This window comes from Xenopus laevis, chromosome 7L (assembly GCF_017654675.1).
Source record: "Xenopus laevis strain J_2021 chromosome 7L, Xenopus_laevis_v10.1, whole genome shotgun sequence".
NCBI classification, from domain to species: Eukaryota; Metazoa; Chordata; class Amphibia; order Anura; family Pipidae; genus Xenopus; species Xenopus laevis.
The window spans coordinates 91,934,827-91,955,763 of NC_054383.1; the positions used below are offsets into that span (position 1 = coordinate 91,934,827).

The 20,937-nt window shown below is 39.8% G+C and overlaps 1 protein-coding gene across 2 annotated transcripts; it reads right to left on the bottom strand.

Moving 5' to 3' along the window:
• Positions 1-936: 936 nt before the first annotated feature.
• On the bottom strand, positions 937-12,340 carry eno1.L (enolase 1 L homeolog). 2 transcript variants are annotated; one of them, NM_001085923.1, is made up of 12 exons: positions 12,212-12,242; positions 8,992-9,085; positions 7,704-7,799; positions 6,865-6,923; positions 5,360-5,429; positions 5,139-5,272; positions 4,789-5,011; positions 3,414-3,611; positions 2,900-3,101; positions 2,028-2,136; positions 1,840-1,898; positions 937-1,384 (listed from the first exon to the last, which is right to left on the bottom strand). In NM_001085923.1, exons 2-12 carry the CDS (start codon positions 9,074-9,076, stop codon positions 1,315-1,317), a joined length of 1,305 nt encoding a protein of 434 aa, NP_001079392.1. In that variant the 5' UTR covers positions 9,077-9,085; positions 12,212-12,242; the 3' UTR covers positions 937-1,314. The 2 variants fall into 2 exon arrangements, with proteins under 2 accessions (NP_001079392.1, XP_018079748.1); XM_018224259.2 differs by lacking the exon at positions 6,865-6,923 and adding an exon at positions 6,593-6,651 and having other exon boundaries at positions 941-1,384; positions 12,212-12,340.
• Positions 12,341-20,937: the final 8,597 nt, after the last annotated feature.

Below are 20,937 nucleotides of genomic sequence, written 5' to 3' on the forward strand. Positions count from 1 at the left end.
TCCTAGAACCTAGAGCCAACATTTGGCTAAGTTTTTAGACGTCAAAGTAAAATAGTTCAAGCAAAATGATTTACTTCGACCAAATATGGCCAAATTAGATTAAAAAAAAAACCTTTACTTTGAATATTGTAATGCAATTTTATGGTCGGAATTTGAAAGTTTACACTTTGAAAAATCTGCCCCGAGTTGTCTTATGGGGTTCCCCACTACCCCCCCCTCCCAGGAGCCACATTCAAGTGTATAATGTCAGGGAGCAACACAGATGGAAAAAGTTCCTGGGTGTGCCAAATTGGCAGCGTTTTGCCATTTGGTAGCCCATGTGCACTGAGCCTACAAGAGACTGGCAGTACATCTTTTATACAACCAAAGCTTGCCTTTTAGACTGAATTTCATAAAGCAGCTGCTTTAAGGCAACTGGGAGCAACAGGTTGCTTGCAAGCCACTGGTTTAAGGGTGGCTGGTCTATTAAAGGGGTGTTTAACCTCTTTAGTAGGTTATGTGACAAATTCTAAGCAAGTTAAATGCCATTTTTTTTTTAATATAGTTTTTAATTTTCCTTCCAACTTTCCAGCTTTCAAATGGGGTTGCTGACCATCTAAAAATCAAATGCTGTTTTAGACTACAAATGCTTTCTATTCAGGCCCTCTGTTTTCCAGTCTCATTCAAATCAATCCATGGTTGCCATTGTAATTTGGAACCTAACAACCAGACAGCAAAGCTGCTGAATAAATAGTTCAACCACAAATGGTGAAATTGAAAATGCTCAGAATAGCACTATACTAATATGCAACTCAAAGGACAACCCCTTTAAGACATTACACAGCTTACAATGTGCCAAATTAAGAACAAATTGATTCATGCACACCATTGCCATATGTTGTGACCATTTTGTAAAAAAAAAAAAAAAAAAAAAAAAAAAAAAAAAAGAAATTAAACTGCACGCCTTCAAGAGTTTATTGCCACTTCATCTCTACAGTGTTAAACCATTATCTAGTGTGAAACTGCAACAGGATGAGAACACACAGGACTACAAGATGACGTGACCAGGACCACAGCCACAATAGAAAAGACAAGTACGACATGCAGGCACCAGAGGAGACCGAATTAGGAGTAATCCTAAAAAGTAGCAGCAAAGCTTTTGGACTGGAAAGACAGCAGGGTTATGCTGGGAGAGGCTCAGTAACATCTAACATTGCTGGAAGTGCCTGAAATTAAGTTAAGGGCTCTGCAGTGACATGTAAGCCACCTCCTGTAGTCTCTCCTAGGTGCACAGCTACTACATCAGTTGGGTGAGGGTCTAGTGATGCCTCCCAATTAGTTGAAGACTGGTTTTCTGAAGTTTTTTCCAGCAAAGCGGGCCTTGCTGCCAAGCTCTTCTTCAATCCTATAGAGATACAAGAGTGTTAGAATGCACTAGTTCTTTGCAGAATTCAGTTTATATGGCACGTTGTGCCTTTATAAATTGTAACATTGAACTTGCAATAGAAGGGTGTATACAAGGCTTCACAAAAGTTACTTTGTACTTGCCACCGCGTGCCCCCCCCCCCCAGGACTGGAGTGATTGAAAAAACTTAAAAAAATGGTCTATTCTGCAATAATCAGGGAACATTTTTTGATAGAATGATTTAAAGCTTCCAGCTCAGACTATGGAGCTAGGTTCACAAAGGTGGGGCCTTTTATTGGATGATCCTCATTTTAACAGACCCACAAGAGCTAGCAATGATAAGCAGTAGTGAGGATATTTTAATGATTATGCATTTGTTTTAAATCCCAGTGTAGGAAGAATTTATACAAAACTTGCACTTAAAGTTTTGGATAGGAGCAGGTTCATAAACTCACCTGAGCAGCTGGTTGTACTTTGCAAGTCGCTCAGATCGGCATGGAGCACCAGTCTTGATCTATAAAGATGCAAATGCATGTGAGAAACACTGAAGAACCTTCTGAAATAAAGTTCAGACTTTTCATGCAATAAGGTACTACTGACATTTACTTATAAAATTAGTCAGTGCATTGTGGCCACCACTTACCTGTCCAGTGCAAAGACCAACCACTAGGTCAGCAATGAAAGTGTCTTCAGTCTCCCCAGAGCGATGGCTGACCATCACACCCCAGCCATTGGATTGAGCCAGCTTGCACCTGACATGAGGGAAAATAAAGTGTTACAGATTGTCAGCATCTAGAATGCCAAAGGGTATTCAAATAATACCAATATCAAGTAAAAGCAATAGGTTTTTAGTATTCAGCCAACTCTTATGGAGAAAGATTCCTGCAGAGCTGCATTCACATATTTAAAGAAATAACAGGGATACTTTGAATTAGTGGGATTTTAACATGCCCATTAAAACATTTAATGCTTAAACTTTCCCAATGTTTTTAAAGTTATTTGTAATGCAACAAATAGCATTTCACTGTTCCTTTGGTTCTGTGGCAGAATTCAGCTCTCCTCCAGCCAATACGCTTTCCCACATCACCATGCATGCTTGATTCTTGCGGTTCAGTGTGGTGTATGGTATAGCACAAATTGCCAGTTATAGAATATTGCTTAAGGTGGCAATAAACGCCCATATTTTAGGAAATGTTTTCGTATGATATTAGGTGTGTGTATGGTGGGAAAAGAGCAAACAGATATCGGCAGAATACTTTTATATCTGTCAGCTCATCGATCGGGCTGGAAGGAAAATTGTGATCTTGCACCTTCTAAGGCCCCCCAAACATCGGCCAGTTTGTATTGGACGAGTCAGATACAGGTAGATTTCTATTGTTTCTACACATGTGTATTGAAGCTAACAATCTTTCTTAGAAAGATCGTAATTGTCAATTACTATGGCCATCTTACAGTTATGCAATTTTAAGTAATACGTATGCTGGTTTAGTAGAAAGTACAGTAGAAGGTACTTACGCCTCAAGGGATTCTGTCACTGTGCCAATCTGATTGACTTTCAGAAGCAGACAATTGCAAGCCTTCTCCTCCACAGCCTTTGCAATACGCTTAGGGTTGGTCACAGTCAAGTCATCACCAACTACCTGGATACCAGATGCTGCTGTGAACTTTGTCCAGGCTTCCCAGTGATCCTGATCAAAGGGATCTTCAATGGATACCACTGAGATAAAGAGCAAAAATACACGTTTGTTAGCAACAGTTGTAACTTTTCCTTAAATGCCATGTGGTAGGTCTCATGTAAAGTGGGAATTACTAAATACCATCCACTAATATTTGCCTGTCTACATTTGTGAATTTCCTCCCACTCCTCTCCCAGACAACAGTTTACCAGGCACCCTACACCATTCTCCTGGTTGCTCTCGGCAGCACCACCACCACTTCATTGCAGCCATTAGGCACAGTCATAGTTTTAAGCCACCACAACTGGTTTAAAGAAACTTCCCACTCCCAATACAAAACCATGTAGACATACCTGGATAATTCTTTACAAAGCTCATGTACAGTTCAGCCAGCTGGTCAGGGGAGATGTATCTGCTGGGGTCATCAGGGGACTTGAAGTCCAAGTCATATTTTCCATCACGGTAGAATTCAGATGCTGCCACGTCCATTCCAATTACAATCTTATCCGAGTAGCCTGCTTTGCTGATGGCATTTTTCAGAAGCTCCAAGGCTAGAAAAGGAACCACCGTTTTATCAGTACAGCAACGTTTTCCTCAAGGACACCTTCCATAAAAGGTCTAATGTGTACAGCTTGCTTAATTTTAGAGTCTGCAGCAAGGGCTACCTGTAAGTCCCAAGATAAAATTATGGGTTCTTAGAAGAAAGGTCATTCAGCATCTTTCTGCTCTTGGGCAAAACAAGCATGCCCGAGTCAGTTGTTTAAAGTCTTAACCCCCTTCCCAGAAACTGGCACCTATAACCTTTCTAAAGGCCTCAAAGCTTTGTCTAGGTATAGTGATGCCACAAACACCCAACAACGAGCTAAGTAATACAATGTCAAGTGTAAATAAAGAAAGGTTCTTTCAAGATCCTGTAACAAAGTTCTAATTTGCACCTGTTCTCATTTTAGGTTATCTGAGCTATTGGTAGATGTATGGGTGTACTTAAACACTTCAGTTACTTATAGGGAGTGTACCTCTTTTGTAAACTTGAGCAATGTTAGATACAATATTTGTATGTTCAAAAGTCACATGTATATGCCCTAGGGCAGTGATACCCAACCAGTAGCTCATGAGCTTGTTGCTCACCAACCAGTTGGATGTTGCTCCCATGTTGTGTCAAAGAAGGTGCTTATTTTGCATATACATACACATGTGTGTGTACTGCCAAACCCAGTAGTTTTCTGTAGGTTGCCAGGACACAAAATGGCCAATGGCAGACCTTTGCAAACCCAGGGACTTTTCATGCTTCTGTTGCTCCCAACACTTTACATTTGAATGTGACCAACGGGTAAAAATTGGGGAAGCCTGCCCTGGGGTTTCATGGTACCTGCACATCTGGGGGTGCAATTCAGTTGGAAGGCAAGATTAGAAAAAGCTTTTTATGGGGAAACACACTGAAGTGTACTCCCTCAAGCAGGAAGTTATTTTTGAAGATGCACGGCTGCTCAACCACTTAACATATTTATGGCATGCTGCTTCCAAGGCGTATTAACAAATTCCTATAAATAGGTTGGCTCCAATACGACACAAGAATGTTGGTGACAGGATACAGTAACAGAAAGATCAGAGCTCTGCTATCCAATGAGCCAGCTGAGATAAGTAGGTGCACTTTGTGCAGCCTATGCACTTTTAGAAGTTCTTCAGAACTTTCCCAATTTTGTGATGTATTCTTATAACATGGCTTACCTTCTTTGTTCTCCAAGATATTGGGAGCAAAGCCACCTTCATCACCAACATTAGTGGCATCTTTTCCGTATTTCTCCTTGATGACATTTTTCAGATTGTGATAAACCTCTGCTCCTATGCGCATTGCCTCCTTAAAGCTGTCAGCACCCACAGGCAAGATCATGAATTCTTGCATAGCCAGCTTGTTTCCAGCATGAGAACCACCATTGATCACATTAAATGCCTATAATAAAAGTTTAGTTTCATTTAAACAAGTAATCAAAGTTAGCAGGGTTAAGCATTGGGACAGGTTTTAATACGAGAGTTATTGCTTATTTAACATCTCTACATGGTTTGCATGTCCAACATACCGGTACAGGAAGGATGACCTCAGGGTTCCCAGCCAGGTCAGCGATGTGACGGTACAGTGGGACTCCCTTCTCTGCAGCTCCAGCTTTACACACTGCCAGGGACACTCCCAGGAGTGCATTAGCACCAAATTTGGCTGCAATGAAAACATTTTTTAAACAATAAAAACTTTTAATCCTGTTACTTTTACAGTTTTATCAGATGCAGCTCCAAGAATGCTTACATTTGTTCTCAGTCCCATCCATTTCAATCATGAGTTTGTCAATCTTTTCCTGCTCAACAACATCTAGATTCTGTCAAGAAGAGATAGCTTAATCAATCATGAAATTTAAAGAAAAAAAAAAGTAAATCTGACAGACAAGGCAGCTTTTTTATACCAATGGATCAAGTCTCTGCACAACTGATTTGAATGACAGAAGAACAGAGCAACACTAGAAGTTGGACAATACTGATGCTAATGCTCAAGGGCGCTTGTTTAGCTTCTGTGTAGAAGATACCAGTGTTGAAAACAGGCAGATAAGTCTGGTCCCTATTCTAGATTTTACTCTGGCAGAATATGGTGGAACCAATATTGATTTTTCAGATAAAAATCTGAGTTATGTGGACAAGCTGTTCCCAAGGGGTGCAAATTGTGCATTGGTTGATTGAGCCCTTTACAAGGTGAATTTTTGGTCAGCTAGCAAGTATGGCTAAAATCAGTCTGGGTCAATACAAACCCAAGACCGCCCAAAGGGATTACAAAAAAGAAAGCATGCTTATATACAAAGGAAGTCTGTTCTTTAAAAACAGATACAAAATAAAAAAAACCTATGCCAGCCAAAAGGCAGACAAACTTGCATAGCTATGCACAGGGACTTTCAATAGCTCACACTGCAATCCTCATCATTAAGACTTTGCTGCAAGACTGTACATTCTGCAAGGAAAAGTAGAAACTGTAGATTTGCGCTCTGCCTTACTTCCTTCTCAGTTGTATGCATCAATCCTCTCACAGAGATGTACCAATCATCCCAGGATATCCACTAAAAGTTGAAAAAGAGGAGAGCACTCATACGCAGATTAACCGCTTGTGATTATTTATTATTCATGCTGCTTTACACGACATGTTTCGGGCAGGTGTTGCCCTTTCTCAAGTGTCTTGAGAAAGGGCAACACCTGCCCGAAACATGTCGTGTAAAGCAGCATGAATAATAAATAATCACAAGCGGTTAATCTGCGTATGAGTGCTCTCCTCTTTTTCAACTTTTAGTGGATATTCTGCAAGGAAACACTGCATACATTGTCATACCAGCGATTTCCATTATTGCCAGTGAGAGTTTCAGGAGATTAGTTGATGGCAGTACCAAGATGCATCACTGGCAACTAATCTCAAGCAGTGTCTTTATACAATACACACATTAACCTCTACATACAAGCAATTTTAGATATGACAGCAAGTTAGTAAAACAGAAGCCCATACCTTGCCAACCAGTGCAGGTGCAATGGTTTTATTGATGTGCTCAACAGCTTTAGACACACCTGGAAGGAACAAGCACATTCAATCACTACTCACACGTTGCATGCACCAGACACATTCCAAGATAAAGGCCTTTCGGATATGCACCCAAATATGCGTCAGGTTCACTGCTTGACCGGGAGTCAAATTTGCAGTGCTACTTTTGTCTGGAAATGCTTGTCTGGTTGTTAGTCAAACCCATGCACTGAGAGAACTGCAGCACAGGCTCCCGTTACCTGGGTGCATAAGGCAGGTCCCAGAAACTCATTTACATATTTGACAGCTCTGCCGACACCTGACAGCAAATGGAAGGGAGGAAAAAGTATTAATAGATCTACAACAGTTAGGACTGAGACCCCCCAAAAAATAAACAAATAAAATGAACTGCTCACACTAAGCTACATGCCCAAAACTTCAGTTAAGAATAAACCTACTAAATAGATATTGCAAGAGCTGATGCATCATGGCTATTGCAGTAGGCAACCTTGGTTTCTCAATCATATCCAAATCAAAAAAAATTTAGACAATTTGTTGCACATAAGTCTGTAGTTTTAGTAAATAAAGAGTACTGTGTATTTTTAAGTTTGCACTTTGATCTTGCGGCCAGTAACTTGGCACAGATTAAAGTCTTGGGTATGTCAAGGGTTAACCCTTTGTAGAGACCTTATATTTGTGCACCAGTGCTCTAAAAATCAACGTTTCTATACTACAGGTAAATGCTTAAGGTATGCCATCACTATCAAAAAAGAAAAAAAAAACCCACACACTTCAGCCCAACTTATTTTTTTTACCTTGATGCTTTCAGGTACTGCATGTTTGCAACAGATCCATTTACAGCACATCAAGGTACTAGTGAAATATGATTACGCAAACTACATTATGGGTTTAGATTAGGAATTTTTGCTCACATTCAGAAAAAATATAAAAAATAAAAAAAAAGTCCTCAATCTGCTGAACTTTCATTAAGATTACCCTAGTTCTACAATATTGTATGGAGGCCTGGAGCAGGCTGCAGAGTTTGTTTGCAGTGAAGCCATTTACACCACCAATTAAAAGTTCAAAACATTGTAGTTACCCTTTCCCAGGTAGCGAGTCTTGTCATTGTCTCGGAGTTCTAATGCTTCATAAATACCAGTGGAAGCTCCGCTTGGAACAGCAGCACGGAACAGTCCTGGAAAGCATGGAATATTCAGTACAAATGCAGTTTCTACATAATTCACCCAGTTCTACAGGTCATGCAATAAGGAGTGCTGCCATACACGAGGCAGAACATATTAAATTTTGTTGTGCTTAATTCAGGATAAGTGACCCACAGCTCATTTAGTGGGACAGTCCAGAAGAGTGATTTGCCTCTGCCTTGGCTCCCATAATGCAAAGCCCACAAACCATGCCCAAAGATTAATTCAGACAGGTAATATCTAGTAGAATTAAGTCTGACATAGCTGGACTGAGATTTAAGATTAGTCCAGTTGCTTTAGATTTAATTCTAGAGGTATTTATTGTGCCGCTAAACAGGCAATACATCCAGGCATGAAGAGTTGGGTGTAATCACTAGGGAATAGACTAAAGCCTACCCTTTAGGGTTATAGAACACAGGTGGTTTGTGGCACGTGGAGGGTTGTCCGTTGCTGCCCCCTACCAAAAGTGGAATTTTAAATTTTCTGAGCTAATTTGCAAGACAACACTTACTATCTAGGATAAGTTTAGACAGTGTTAGATTCCTCTAGGTCTGCCTTCCTTGGATATCACTAGAAATAAGCAGGCCACATTAGGATACTGGATTCTATAACACTGCTCAGCTGAAGGCTTGATTTCCCATTTGCATTTGGCACATGCTAAATGAACAGCAAGAATGAGAGGCTATTTGCATCTAGAATTCTCCTGGGCAAGTTCTGACACGAGGGCACTGCACATCCCCTGCCATAACCCATGAGAGATTACTTGGATCTGTTTACTGAATTCCAGTGGGGAGCATTTCCAAAGTTCATTTTTTGGCAAGCAGTACAACTTTCAGAGGAAAGTACAGCTTAATCCAGATTGTTACAGTATACTTGGGAACTAGTGTAATTTTAATTTATTTCCCTGCAGATTGGGAAGAACTGTTCCACTCCGTACCAATAACTATACAGATAAATAGCACAGAAACTAGAACATTCTACAAGTGTTTCATTGACTTTAAATTACAAGCAAAGGATGTGGGGTGCCAGTATGTTAAGCATTCCCCAGTGTAAGCTACTACAATTTTACCCTAGACCAACGATCCTGTATTTCTTACCTAGCACTATCACACTGGTAAACATTAACACATGCATGCAGGGCAAGCAAAATGTTGGTGTTGGGAAAAAAACCAAGCCAGTACCCACCTTTGCAAGTGTATAGGTCAACCTCAACTGTGGGGTTTCCACGAGAGTCAAAGATTTCACGTGCATGGATATTCTTGATAGACATTTTTATTTTCTATGAAAAGGAAAGATTTGTTCAAAAAGATCAATTTAACAATATCTGAATTGTAGTTTCAATACAGGATATTTAAGGCAGTCACAAGCTATGGTTAGAAATTCTGTATTATTTACTAAACCTACAGTACCTGCACAGAGGTCAAGCAGTGCTATCCCAGCAATAAACAAAGCCTTCAAACTTCAAAGCAGCTTCCTATATTTTGATTGGTTGGCCAATAAATCAGGAACTACTCAGGGCTTCTATGGAGGCACAGACATAAGCATTGTAGTTGCCTTTGGCTGGTACAGAAGCCCAGAACATTAGCCTAGACTGTTTAACTTCTGTAATAACTAGATTTTGCCAGTTACAAACTATATGAATGGCGCCGGTTTGCATGCCATTTCCTTGTTGCAGAAGATAATGAAATTTAAGAAAGGGCAGAGCAATGAGCCTGGGCACATTCAACAGTTTTATTAGTCAGAGGGATGTTAATCTACTTCAAGGCAGACCATGAAATCTCTCCAAAACAGTTAAAAAGTGAAAATATTCAGAGACAATTTGCATTTTTTTGCCGTTTGCAGCTTTCCTTTTTATTTATTTATTTATTTAATTTCAGCCATCTGGTTGCTAGAGCACTAACCCTATTATGCACACATATGAACAAAAATAAAAAATAAGACAATTTAAGGTTAAAAAAAAAAAATTATAACCACTTACAAACCATATATTTTGAAGCTTTTATTTTTAACAGGCTTCATTTTTTAATGTACCCTGTAAAACTGGAGGGTTTTCTACTGCAGCAAATACTTAACAGGGGGAAAAAAGGTACTAGAATCTTCAGAGATCAGGAAATCCGATCACACAGGAGTGTCTACACAGACAGCAGCAGTTTATACAACTGAACTAGAAACGGACAATGGTAATGGCTGACGTCCTTGGCGACCGACCTTTCCTACAGCTTCTCTGCACCACCCCTTTACGTCACAGCAATGCAGTGTTTCCCACAGAGGTTAACCCTTTGCGTGTCTCATACAGATGCCTCTTGGACCAATAATGGAGCATGTTTAACTATTGCAGTCAGATGAGGTAACTGGCCGACATTAAAGCTGCAACAGGAGGACACTCCCACAAACACGTCTGTGTTCATAGCACTCAAGACTAATGCAGCTGTGCTTAAAAGAAAATATAAGCGTTACTTTTACCCCTTAGCCGCCATAAATAGCCGATTTTTTATTAAAAAGGGACATTCCCCAGGATCAGATGAGCACAAGTGAGAAACTGAGTGAGGGGAGTATCCTATGCAGCAACACCAGCCAGGAAATATGGGTTAATCACTTGTGTGAACGTGTGGGGGTGATTACTCATATTGCTTCTTCCTTACAGAGAGCTGGCAGGCCTTCGTGAAGAGGGGCCGTCATGTCTAGAGAGCATCTTAACTCATTCCAAAAGTGCCATATTTGAGAACGTGCAGTTTCTCAGTCACACCTGTATGCAGGCATCACGCCAACCCAGCAGTATCCTTAAAGCAATCTGCACAGCTCACGTCTCCCTAATCCCCAAATATTAACATTCATAAACCTACAATATATTCCACAGAACTGTAAGTGTATTTAACATTTACAGTGCTTAAATATAGGGCATTACATAATTAAAAACTATTTCCACAAGAGAGTGTTGCACATTAAAAATAAGGTTTACACAAAATCCCTCATCCCCAAGTGTCAGATCACCAGACGTTTGGATATTAGCCTTAGACTTGTTAAAGGCAAAGTGCAGCTTCAGTTCAATATTTGTGAATCTATAGATTAACTGTCCCTTGGCACTGTAGGTAGCAGATCAAGTGTTGCTTGGAGCAACAGAATTACTATAGAAATATTAATTGGGCAGCTAGGAGCCTGCCACACCTTCTCTATGTCTCCTGCAGCCATTTTGTCACCAGTGAATTCACAAGATACACAGCTCATTGTGGCATAACTGTAAATAAGAACTTGGCCAACTTCCTGCTCATAATACAAGGAATGCAGAAACATTAAGCCAAGTCACTTAACGCTCAATAGGATAGATGCAATAATCTGCAAGGATATTTTGAAAGCCAATATCCCAGGCTCCCCATTTAAGCCAAAATCCCCTTTAAGAACAAACCTGTGTATGCTAAGGGAGCGAGTCTGCAGTACCAAGGGAGAAATCAGTTGAGAAATGATTTCACTAAAGCAGAAGCCATTTTAAGCCTATAAATCATTTCCTTTACTTACATGATGACTGGGCAACTTCCATCTTAGTTTTTTTTTTTTTTTTTTTTTTTTTTTAACACACATAAGCAAAGGACTGGGGCATAGTCAGCAGTGCAGAGCATTAATATACTGCATTTATATAGCAAGCAACACAAGTGACATACACCGACCTTACAGCAGCCTGTGCCACAGAGAGGATCTCTTAGGCTGAAGCGCAACTAAAGAGATTGAAGATGCAGGTTTTGGAGGAAAGAGTTAAAAGTAAAAGCTCTTAGCAAGCTGTGGCCTATGGAGGGGAGAGTCTATTTGTGGCACTGAGCAGCTGAGGCAGAGCATCTGTCACAGTAGATCCAGTAGTACAGTATGTAGAGCAGCACATTCCTGTTGCACAGCCAGCCTGCCTAACACTGGGGAGGCTCAGACTGGCAGTCAGATTAGTGTGGGTCTCTATAGGAAGTGTTAGATCAGCCATGTATGTGAGCCAATGAAGAGATACACCTGTGAGTCATAGTCGCTGCATCCTGTGCAACTCAACTGCCCCACCGCGTGTCTACTAATTACACCCGGCCACACGGAGAAGGGCCTTCATTAGTAGTACATCCGCCTAAGCACCGGGGCACTAGATGCAACAGCACTACAGTATATACACCAGCAATTGATACACTTCAACTCCCAATGGCAGCCAGGTGCTAAAAACAGGAGACTAAAGCAACAACTGCCCATCTTACAAACTGCCCATTCACTATGACATACAGGCTGACAGTAAGATACAGGTAACAGGCCCAGCTCACTGCAAGCAGGTACGTAGCTGCCAACAGGCCTATGAGCCAATTCTAATAACTCTTCTCTAGAGAATGGCAACATCATCTACCCGCTATAACAGCGCCACCAACCCTATAGTCACTGCACTTACCGTGTGGCTACAACCGTTCTCTTTTGGCAATGACTGGGGAGAATCGATTAAGCCCCCGCGTTGGCTTTATATACAAGCCCTGCCACAAAACGTCCCGCCCCGTTACCGTCGCGTCCGCCCCTCCCTCGATTCACTCTGCCGTGATGTGATTGGCCGGGTACTGCTCGTTCGACGTTTCCCAGACAGTCGGGATGCCTGCCAATCAAACGAGCTGCGGTAGATTGGATGTACTACGTGCATCGGCGCACTGACTCCTTACAGAGCTTACTTAGCTGCGTGTGTGATGTATCATTGCTATCTGCTACACGGCCTCTAATCATATTCTATTAATGTGTTGGGCCAACATGGTAAAGACATAACCTGAAACAATACATTTATTATTTGTGTATTAATAGGCTTCTTTTCTTTTTTCTGTTTTAAATTTATTGAAAAAAATGTAGACTATTTAAGCAGATCTATAGATCCATTAATATCTGTTTTATCATGTCATATATTTATAGGTATTTGTTTTTTTATTCTAAAAATAGTTATGTCTATTTTAGTAAGGAAAGGAAGAAGCACAATGACATACTGCAGCATCATCCAGCAATCCAGCCAGTACTGCTGGGTGTCATTCCTTGCCCTCTGTAATAACCTTGAAGATGATATAGGTCATACATCCCGGCATGTGGAGGTCGCTTGTATCCTCCACTGGTTTATAAATCATTACGATGTCTTACACTGTCAAGAGAATTACAAGCCAACCTATTTCCATCTTGAATATTGAAGATAATGTTTCCTATTCCTTTTGCAACGATCATTTTCTCTCTATATCTCTATATCAGGGGTGTCCAAACTTTTTGGAAAAAGAAAAATTGTCTGGGGCCACACATGAAATACACAAACAGGTTTGATTTGTAAAAGTAAAGGAAATACACAGAAAAGAACTACAATGCCAGTTGGATAACCAGATGGAGCTATACACTGGAATATGGGACACCTGGATATTAAATAGACTTATTATTATATTATTATTACTAATTGGGCAATGGCCAGAGCCCCCCCTCCTCCTACATCATTTGCGACATGACGTTTCCTCGGGAACCAAGCGTTTCAAGCTGGGCCATCATATGCATTCTGGGCCGCAGTTTGGACACGCCTGCTCTCTCTCTCTCTCTCTCTCTCTCTCTCTCTCTCTCTCTCTCTCTCTATATATATATAGTGAATAAAGTACCCCCTCTTGTAAAATATAAGGATATTTTAATTTATCGAGGAGTTTCATGACCATATAAAAACACAAGGCCGAAGGCCGAGTGTTTTTATACAGGTCATGGAACTCATAGGTAACTTCTAATATCTTTATATTTTGAAACTGGGCATACTTTATTTATTATAATACACAAATTTCAGTGATTAATGTGACAGAAATGACATCAGAACTTACTGCTTATAACTGATGACATCACAACTCACCGTTTATAAGGATATCATTTACAAGATATTCATGCCTTTTGTGTATTATATGTGTATATGTATACACACACACACACACACACATATATATATATAATACACAAAAGGCATGAATATCCTGTAAATTATATCCTTATAAACGGTGAGTTCTGATGTCATCAGTTATAAACGGTGAGTACTTGTGTATTATAATAAATAAAGTACCCCCAGTTGCAAAATATGAGGATATTAGAAGTTACCTTTGGCCTCGTGTTTTTATATTGTCATGAAACTCCTTGGTAATTTATAATATCCAAGAGGGGGTACTTTATTCACTATATAAACATGCACACACACTGAAAATTTGTAACTCTGCAAAAGTGCTTTACAAGACAAATATAAATAGGGGGGGGGGAAAAATACCTAAGTGCTAGGAGTTTCAATACACTAAATGTGGTCCCTGCCCTCAAGAGCTTGCAATCTGTGATGGGGTTTGTTAATATGAAGTGCACAGTTGTGCTCTCCGGGCTGATTTACTAACATAGATGATAAACTGCACCGGTACAATTATCCATAGCAACCAATCCAATTTTTGCTTTTTATTTTCCAATTTGTAATATTTGGTTACTTTTTATTGATTGCTAGTGGCAACTGCACTTGTACAAATAGCTCCTATTTTAGGAAATAGGCCCTTCCTACGGGTGGAGTCACGCTACTGCAGGCGAGCGTGCAAAGACTTCCCTGCCCTGCAATAAGCCTTATCACAGAAAAATGGAAATTCTGCTCTTCGGGCTGAGACACGCTGCTATTTAAGGAGATTAGCCGCCCAGCAACAAATCGCTTCTTCTTATTCAGGCGACTAATCTCCCTGAACTGCCTTCCTGTCAGCTAGAGCGATTTGTACAAGATTATAACCCCCTGTGCCAACTTTGAAAACATAAATTATTTGATTAATTAGGCTTCTGGTGCAGTAAGTTCATGTTTATGTTTAGTATACAAAATACAGCATTTCTAGCCTTATTATATTTTAGACTTTTAGTTCCCCTTTAAAGCAACCAGGGTTTATTTTTGCTGGCCCTAGTAAAACGCCATGTGAAACACAGTTTTACCTCTTGACTAAAGCGCAACTGGGCAGCATTTTTCAAACCCCCCCCAATAAACCTTTTCACGGAAAAATGGAAATTTTTCCGCGACAAGACTTATTGGGGGGGGGGTTGGAATGCTGCCCAGTTGCACTTTAGTCAAGAGGCGTTTTACTAGGGCCAGCAAAAATAAACCCTGGTAGCTTTAAAGGGGAACTAAAAGTCTAAAATAGAATAAGGCTAGAAATGCTGTATTTTGTATGCCTAATTAATCAAATAATTTATGTTTTCAAAGTTGGCAAAGGGATTTCCGCATGCGCAGATTCGCGCAGGCCGGCTCCTGCCGGCTTGCCTGGGGCACCTGGCCAGCGTGGCCCGGCTCTGGTCAGAGCAAGTAAAACAAAGGGGGAATTTCACTGCATACAGTAAGGTTTGTTATCAAAACAGTACCTATTTTTTAATTTAAGTATTTTGGAGATAGGTTTCTTTTTCATTAAAGAAAGTATGGGATTTATTTTTTTTGCCTTTACATCCCTTTTAAGAGATAAGATATTTTGTGTCTTATAAGGTGTTCAGGTGCTGCATGAGGCTAGGTCTTTAGGGTAGAAGCTCCCCTTTCTCCTTTATCATTGCACAGCTGACCCTCACCCCTTCTCTCCCGAAGGATTTCTTAGTTAGTGACCTATTGGTGACAGCTGTGTAATCACAATACATGCTAGACACCACACAGGACTAAAAACACTTAACTGCCATTCTGTGTATAAAGAGCAAAGGTGGGGCAGTGAGACTGCTTGCTTAACATTCAAATGGAGCAGAAATAGCATCTACAGTTGCACAAATGATTATTCAGCCTTTAATTTAACAAGTGTCACTATAGTTACTAATGCCAAGAGACTCCATGTCATTAGGGTTACAGTGATCCAGTCCTGGATTTTGAAAAACATGATTATCATTCCTAAAGGGATGGTGCACCTTTAAGTTAACTTTTAATATGTTGTAGAATGGCTAAATCCCCTTTAAGGGCTGTTACACATGAGTGTTGGCTATTTTATGCATTCCTCCATAAGGGTACGAGTTAATGAAACCTATTCATTCCAATAGAAGCTGTACTAAAAGGGCCATGCTGAACCACCAAATACAGGTGAGACAACATGAACAAATGCTCCTGTCTAAGAGCCCTAAATGGTATAAAACATAAAATAAGGATCACAAGATCATTACCATCCTAATAAGATGTGGTTAGTAGATATTTCTACTGTGTCTGTGTTTTACACTTTGCCTCACTTTGCCTCCTGTGAAATGATCCCTTTACATATATGGCTGAAGCTACCTGTGCACAGCTGCCAATCATTATGAAACATGCATGTCCAGCTTTACCAAACCCAGAGCAAACTGGACAACCTGTTCAATTAGCACCAAGTAAACAACTATTGTAAACTACAAGTGGTTTTAAATGGTTTACATTTATAGCATTGGTTTCAGTTATTTATTGTAAATGATCAGTGCACAGTAGATGCTTTATGTCTAGAGTTAAAAAAAAGTTGAAATGTTTAAGGCCTCTTACAGACGAGCAATTTTACCTGCGCTCCCCTGCGTTCTGGTTTCATGCTTTCAGCCGCAGGGGAGAGCAGGAGTAGACACACTGAATTCTTTTAGACACACTGAATTCTTTTCAATGTGACTGTATTCAGGTTGGGTTGGGACGCAGCATGTTGCATTTTTCCTGCGTTCGGTGCTTACATGCGTCTGTGTGAGTACAGTCACACATTAAGTGCGTCTACTCATGCGCTCCCCTGCGTCTGGACGCATGAAACCGGAACTCATTGGAGCGCAGGTAAAAACGCTTGTCTGTAAGAGCCCTTAGACGCGGAAGCAGCAGATTTTCAAATGATTTTTAACTTGCTATGTTAAAACATAGATACATATACAAAATTTCTGAGAACTGTTCGGATCAGGCAATGGCACTTGGGCTTTTGTTATCTCATCAAAAGTACTTGCAGGTTGGCAACAAAATTCAACACTTGCACATGCGTTTCTTCTCAAAATACTCATGTGGTAACTATTTTGCATTGGCAGCATTTCACCATTACACTTAGGGCTATGACACATGGGGTATAGTCACCATCGGTATACAGTATATCCGCTGGTGGAAAAGCAACAGAAAGTCTTAGACCTGTTGCTAAACCCCCATATGCCTTCTTCCCCTCTCACACTGTTACCTACAGCATGAACTGAACCACTGTGGGGTAAGAGCTGAAATTATGCATTTTGCCCTCATTTAGGCTGTCATATTTCATTATAGACAGAAATCACAGGCAGATTGTGGTATATCTCATCTGGCTGCAAAATTCCACCCCATGTACCATCAGCCAAGGGGTGGTTCACCTTTTCGTAAAATTTTTGTCTGTTATAGAATGGCCGATACTAAGCAACTTTTCAATTGGTCTTCGTTATTTATTTTTATAATCTTTTTTAATTGTTTGCTGCCTTCTTCTGACTCTTTCCAGCTTTCAAATGTGGGGGGGGGGGGTCACAGACCCCACTGAAAAAACAAATGCTGTGTAAGGCTACAAACTTATTGTTATTGCTACTTTTTATTACTAATTTTTCTATCCAGGTCCTCTCCTGTTCATATTCTCTTATTCAAAGCAATGCACGGTTGTTAGGGTCTAGACCCTAGCAACCAGATAGCTAAAAAATGCAAATTTGAGTTATTTGTGAAAGTCACAAAAAAATGAAACCAATTGCAAATTGTCTCAGAATATCACTGTACACAATACTAAGTTTACTTAGAAGTGAACAACCCTTTAAAGCACCTGCACCTACCTAAGTGGGGAAGTAGCTACAGCAAGGAAAAAGTATTTTGACTTCTACCATTCTTCCTGGGTGGACCAGTTTGATAAACCATTTTTTCAACCGCTTCTTGTGACATTCCCCTAAATTTACACGCTATGGGTGGAAAAACATTTTCCTTTGGAAAATGTTCAGATGCACAGCAACCCTTAAAAATAGTGAACGTTTAGCCATGTTCCCATAGGCAGGCAATAATAGTTGTTCTCCTAGATTTATTTGCTTTTATGTGTACAGTGCAATAATGTTAATTTATGTCTGTGGTGTAACAATTGCAGTGTGTCCAAAGCTATCGATGGTATGGATAGCTCAAAATATTGAGAAATTTGGCATACAGACCTTAAATAATAAAATACCCCTGACAAGGAACACGTTTTCTTGTGGGTATAATAGTGACTTGCCTAGGTTCCCCAGTGATTTCAACATCTCTCTGCAATTGCAATCATTACATTTTAGACATGGTATAAGGATGCACAGACACTGCCAACTGCTAGAATATATGGATGGAACATTCATCTGCCACTTAAACCCACTACCCGAACCTATGGTAAATGGCATTTATATTAATTTGTAGACGGTAGATGCAAAAAAGTTGAAACCGTAATTATGTAAATTTGAAATCCAGCAGAAGGTCATTACCAAAGAAGTTCTTTAATTTAAACTGCCAAAGGAGGGTCAAGCTGAAAGTCAAATGTTGCCATCATCACACTCCTCAGATGTTTATATAATTAAAGTTAGACGCTGAAGTTTATTGGCTGAATCTTTTATCTTCTAAAATCATTCATCTATTCTAGAGCATAATGCTCCTGTCAGCTTTGGTTCAGTCACATAGTGATTCTGAACTCTCAGCTGTGTCAGACACGAAGGTCAATGGATTCCATTCATTAATTACATACGTGCTGATGTGCTGCTCTTTGCTACAAGATAACTGGAAACTGTTGGCTATGTAGAGTAGGTGACAAAAGCCTCTCACTGAATGAATGGAATGGGTGATCGTGCTCTGAATGTGGTGTGTGGGCTGTTACTGAAAGGTGACAGATTGTTGCAATCTATTAAGGCACTATAAAAATTGAATGGACTGTTCTGGAATATTAACATAAATACTTTTTATTCATTGGCCAGTTAAATGTGGAGTTCCTGTGAAGCAATAATATGCCTATATTAAGTAATCACGAAAGCTCCTTCTTTTGTTAATAGATCTGTATGTGTTGTCAGTGCCTATGTGTGCCAGTATATCTGAGATACAGTTTGTTTATACCTGTGATAGGACAGAGTGGATGCAACTTTGTGTTTGAGGCAGATAGGGTTGCCACCAGCCTGGTGGTAATCATAGGGACAGATCTATGTTTATAAGGAAAGCAGCCAAAACCAGATTTTGATGTGAATGTTGTCAATGTTGATGGTGCCAAGACAAACTAAAAGGCTCTTTGTTTAATGCCATCCATCTTACCCAAAAGCAAACAGACAAAATGGATTTTGGGTCTTCTAGGTGTAAAATGTTGGACAGCATTGCTGTAGTGCAAGCTACTCTCTAAATAATTCTATTAGATCAGGCTAAACTAATTACTGCTTAAACAGAAATATTATCATTCCGATTAATAGTGGTAATATACTGTATATTGTATGGCATAGTGTTCTAGAGGAAATGGTTAGTAAATGGTTAGTAAAACTATGGTACACTACATTTTGGATTTTCCTAGTCTCCATGATTGGTTATCTGGATTGATTACCCGTTGTAAGACCTATATTTTCAGGTTTTGTGGTTTCATCTTTAGCACAGGTTGCTTATTTATTATTATAAATGCCATCTGAATGCCTACTAACGTTCATATTCCATATGTGTTTGATTCATACGACTGTGTTATACTGTATATCTCATACGTATTCTGTGATTTCTGTTTGTGTTGTTATAAACAACAACACATACACCATCTATATAACCAAACATACTCACACACAGTTTCTCGTTGCATGTGTTGCATAACAACCTTACAGTACCATCATTCAAATAATCCATAAACAGCACATTTAAACGTGAAGCACAAATATCTGGCCTTAAAACAGTTTGTCTAAATTGCATGCCTTACAGAGCATTTGTTTTTAGATGGGGTCACTGACCCTCATTTAAAAGCTGGATAGAGTCAGAAGAAGAAGGCAAATAAATAAAAAAATAAATAATGAAGACCAATTGAAAAGTTGCTTAGAACTGGGCATTCTATAACACACTAAGGGGCAAATTTACTAAGGGGCGAAGTGACTAACGCAGGCGAAAATTTGCTAGCGTGATGTCATTTCAGTACTTTGCTGATTTACTAACGGTCGCCGGTGTAACTTCACTAGCAAAGGAGATAGACTCTAGCAGTACCTCGCTCCCTAATGCCTGGCAAATTTGCTCTCTGACGAATGGACGTAACTACTCAAATTCACTAAGATGCGAATTTTACTGAATGTTACCTCTTGCTCCAGACTTGCCTTCGCCACCTCAGACCAGACAAAGTGCAATAGATTAGATTGGAGTTCCTAAATAAATAGTTTTCAGGGTGATAGGCTGAAAAAGAGCATTCATTTATTTTGGGGTAACCAGCTTCCCCCCTACATTTCCTTACATATGGCACATAAACTATACACTGGGCACATGTGTAGGGCAATATAACAATTTTATTTTATTTTATTAGGGTTTCCTGGGCTTCTGTAATGTAATGTATTTGCTGTAACATATACGTCCATTGAACTTTAACTTCTTGCTGTATGCAAATTAGCCAACGCTAGCACAACTTCGCCAGCATTCAGCAACTTCGGATTTTAGTGAACTATCGTTGTCCTGGCGAATTTAAGCCTGGCGAAGTGTTGCGCTGTGAGCGAAGCCGTCGCTGGCGAATTTTCGGAGGTTAGTAAATTTTCCCCTTAAAGTTAACTCAAAGCTGGACCACCCCTTTAATTGCTGAATTAATCCAAGTGGAAAGGCATGACAAACAGTTTAACTTTTGTATTAATTTACATTATATGAAAGAAATGTTTCTTCATTTTATTAAAAAAAAAAAAGATGCAGGAAAAGCCAAATATAGGTTACTAAACGTACCAGATTATAATACTGATATATTCTAGTCAAAGCCATATCTAAACATAGATGGATTGCTACATAAAGTAAAGTGCTTGGGACTTGCACAAACACTATGTGCCACTTGTGTACCAAAATCACTTTGAGGCTGATACAGAGAGACAGGGCCGAACAAATTATAGACAGTTGGCTGGCATGAATGTCCTAAATAAACATGCTTGTATTTAGAACACATTCTTCATCTGCTGAACACCCTTTCTTTCTAAATGCAGATGACAGATTATTTAATGCACAAGGGGAAACCC

What these genes read in the sequence shown, in the direction of transcription:
- eno1.L (NM_001085923.1), bottom strand. Translation starts at nt 9,076, where the DNA reads ATGTCTATCAAGAATATCCATGCACGTGAAATCTTTGACTCTCGTGGA. An exon ending in AGGTCATCCTTCCTGTACCG is followed by an intron (nt 5,012 to 5,138) that starts GTATGTTGGACA and finishes CTTTTATTATAG; the next exon opens with GCATTTAATGTGATCAATGG. An exon ending in AAGTACAACCAGCTGCTCAG is followed by an intron (nt 1,385 to 1,839) that starts GTGAGTTTATGA and finishes GTATCTCTATAG; the next exon opens with GATTGAAGAAGAGCTTGGCA.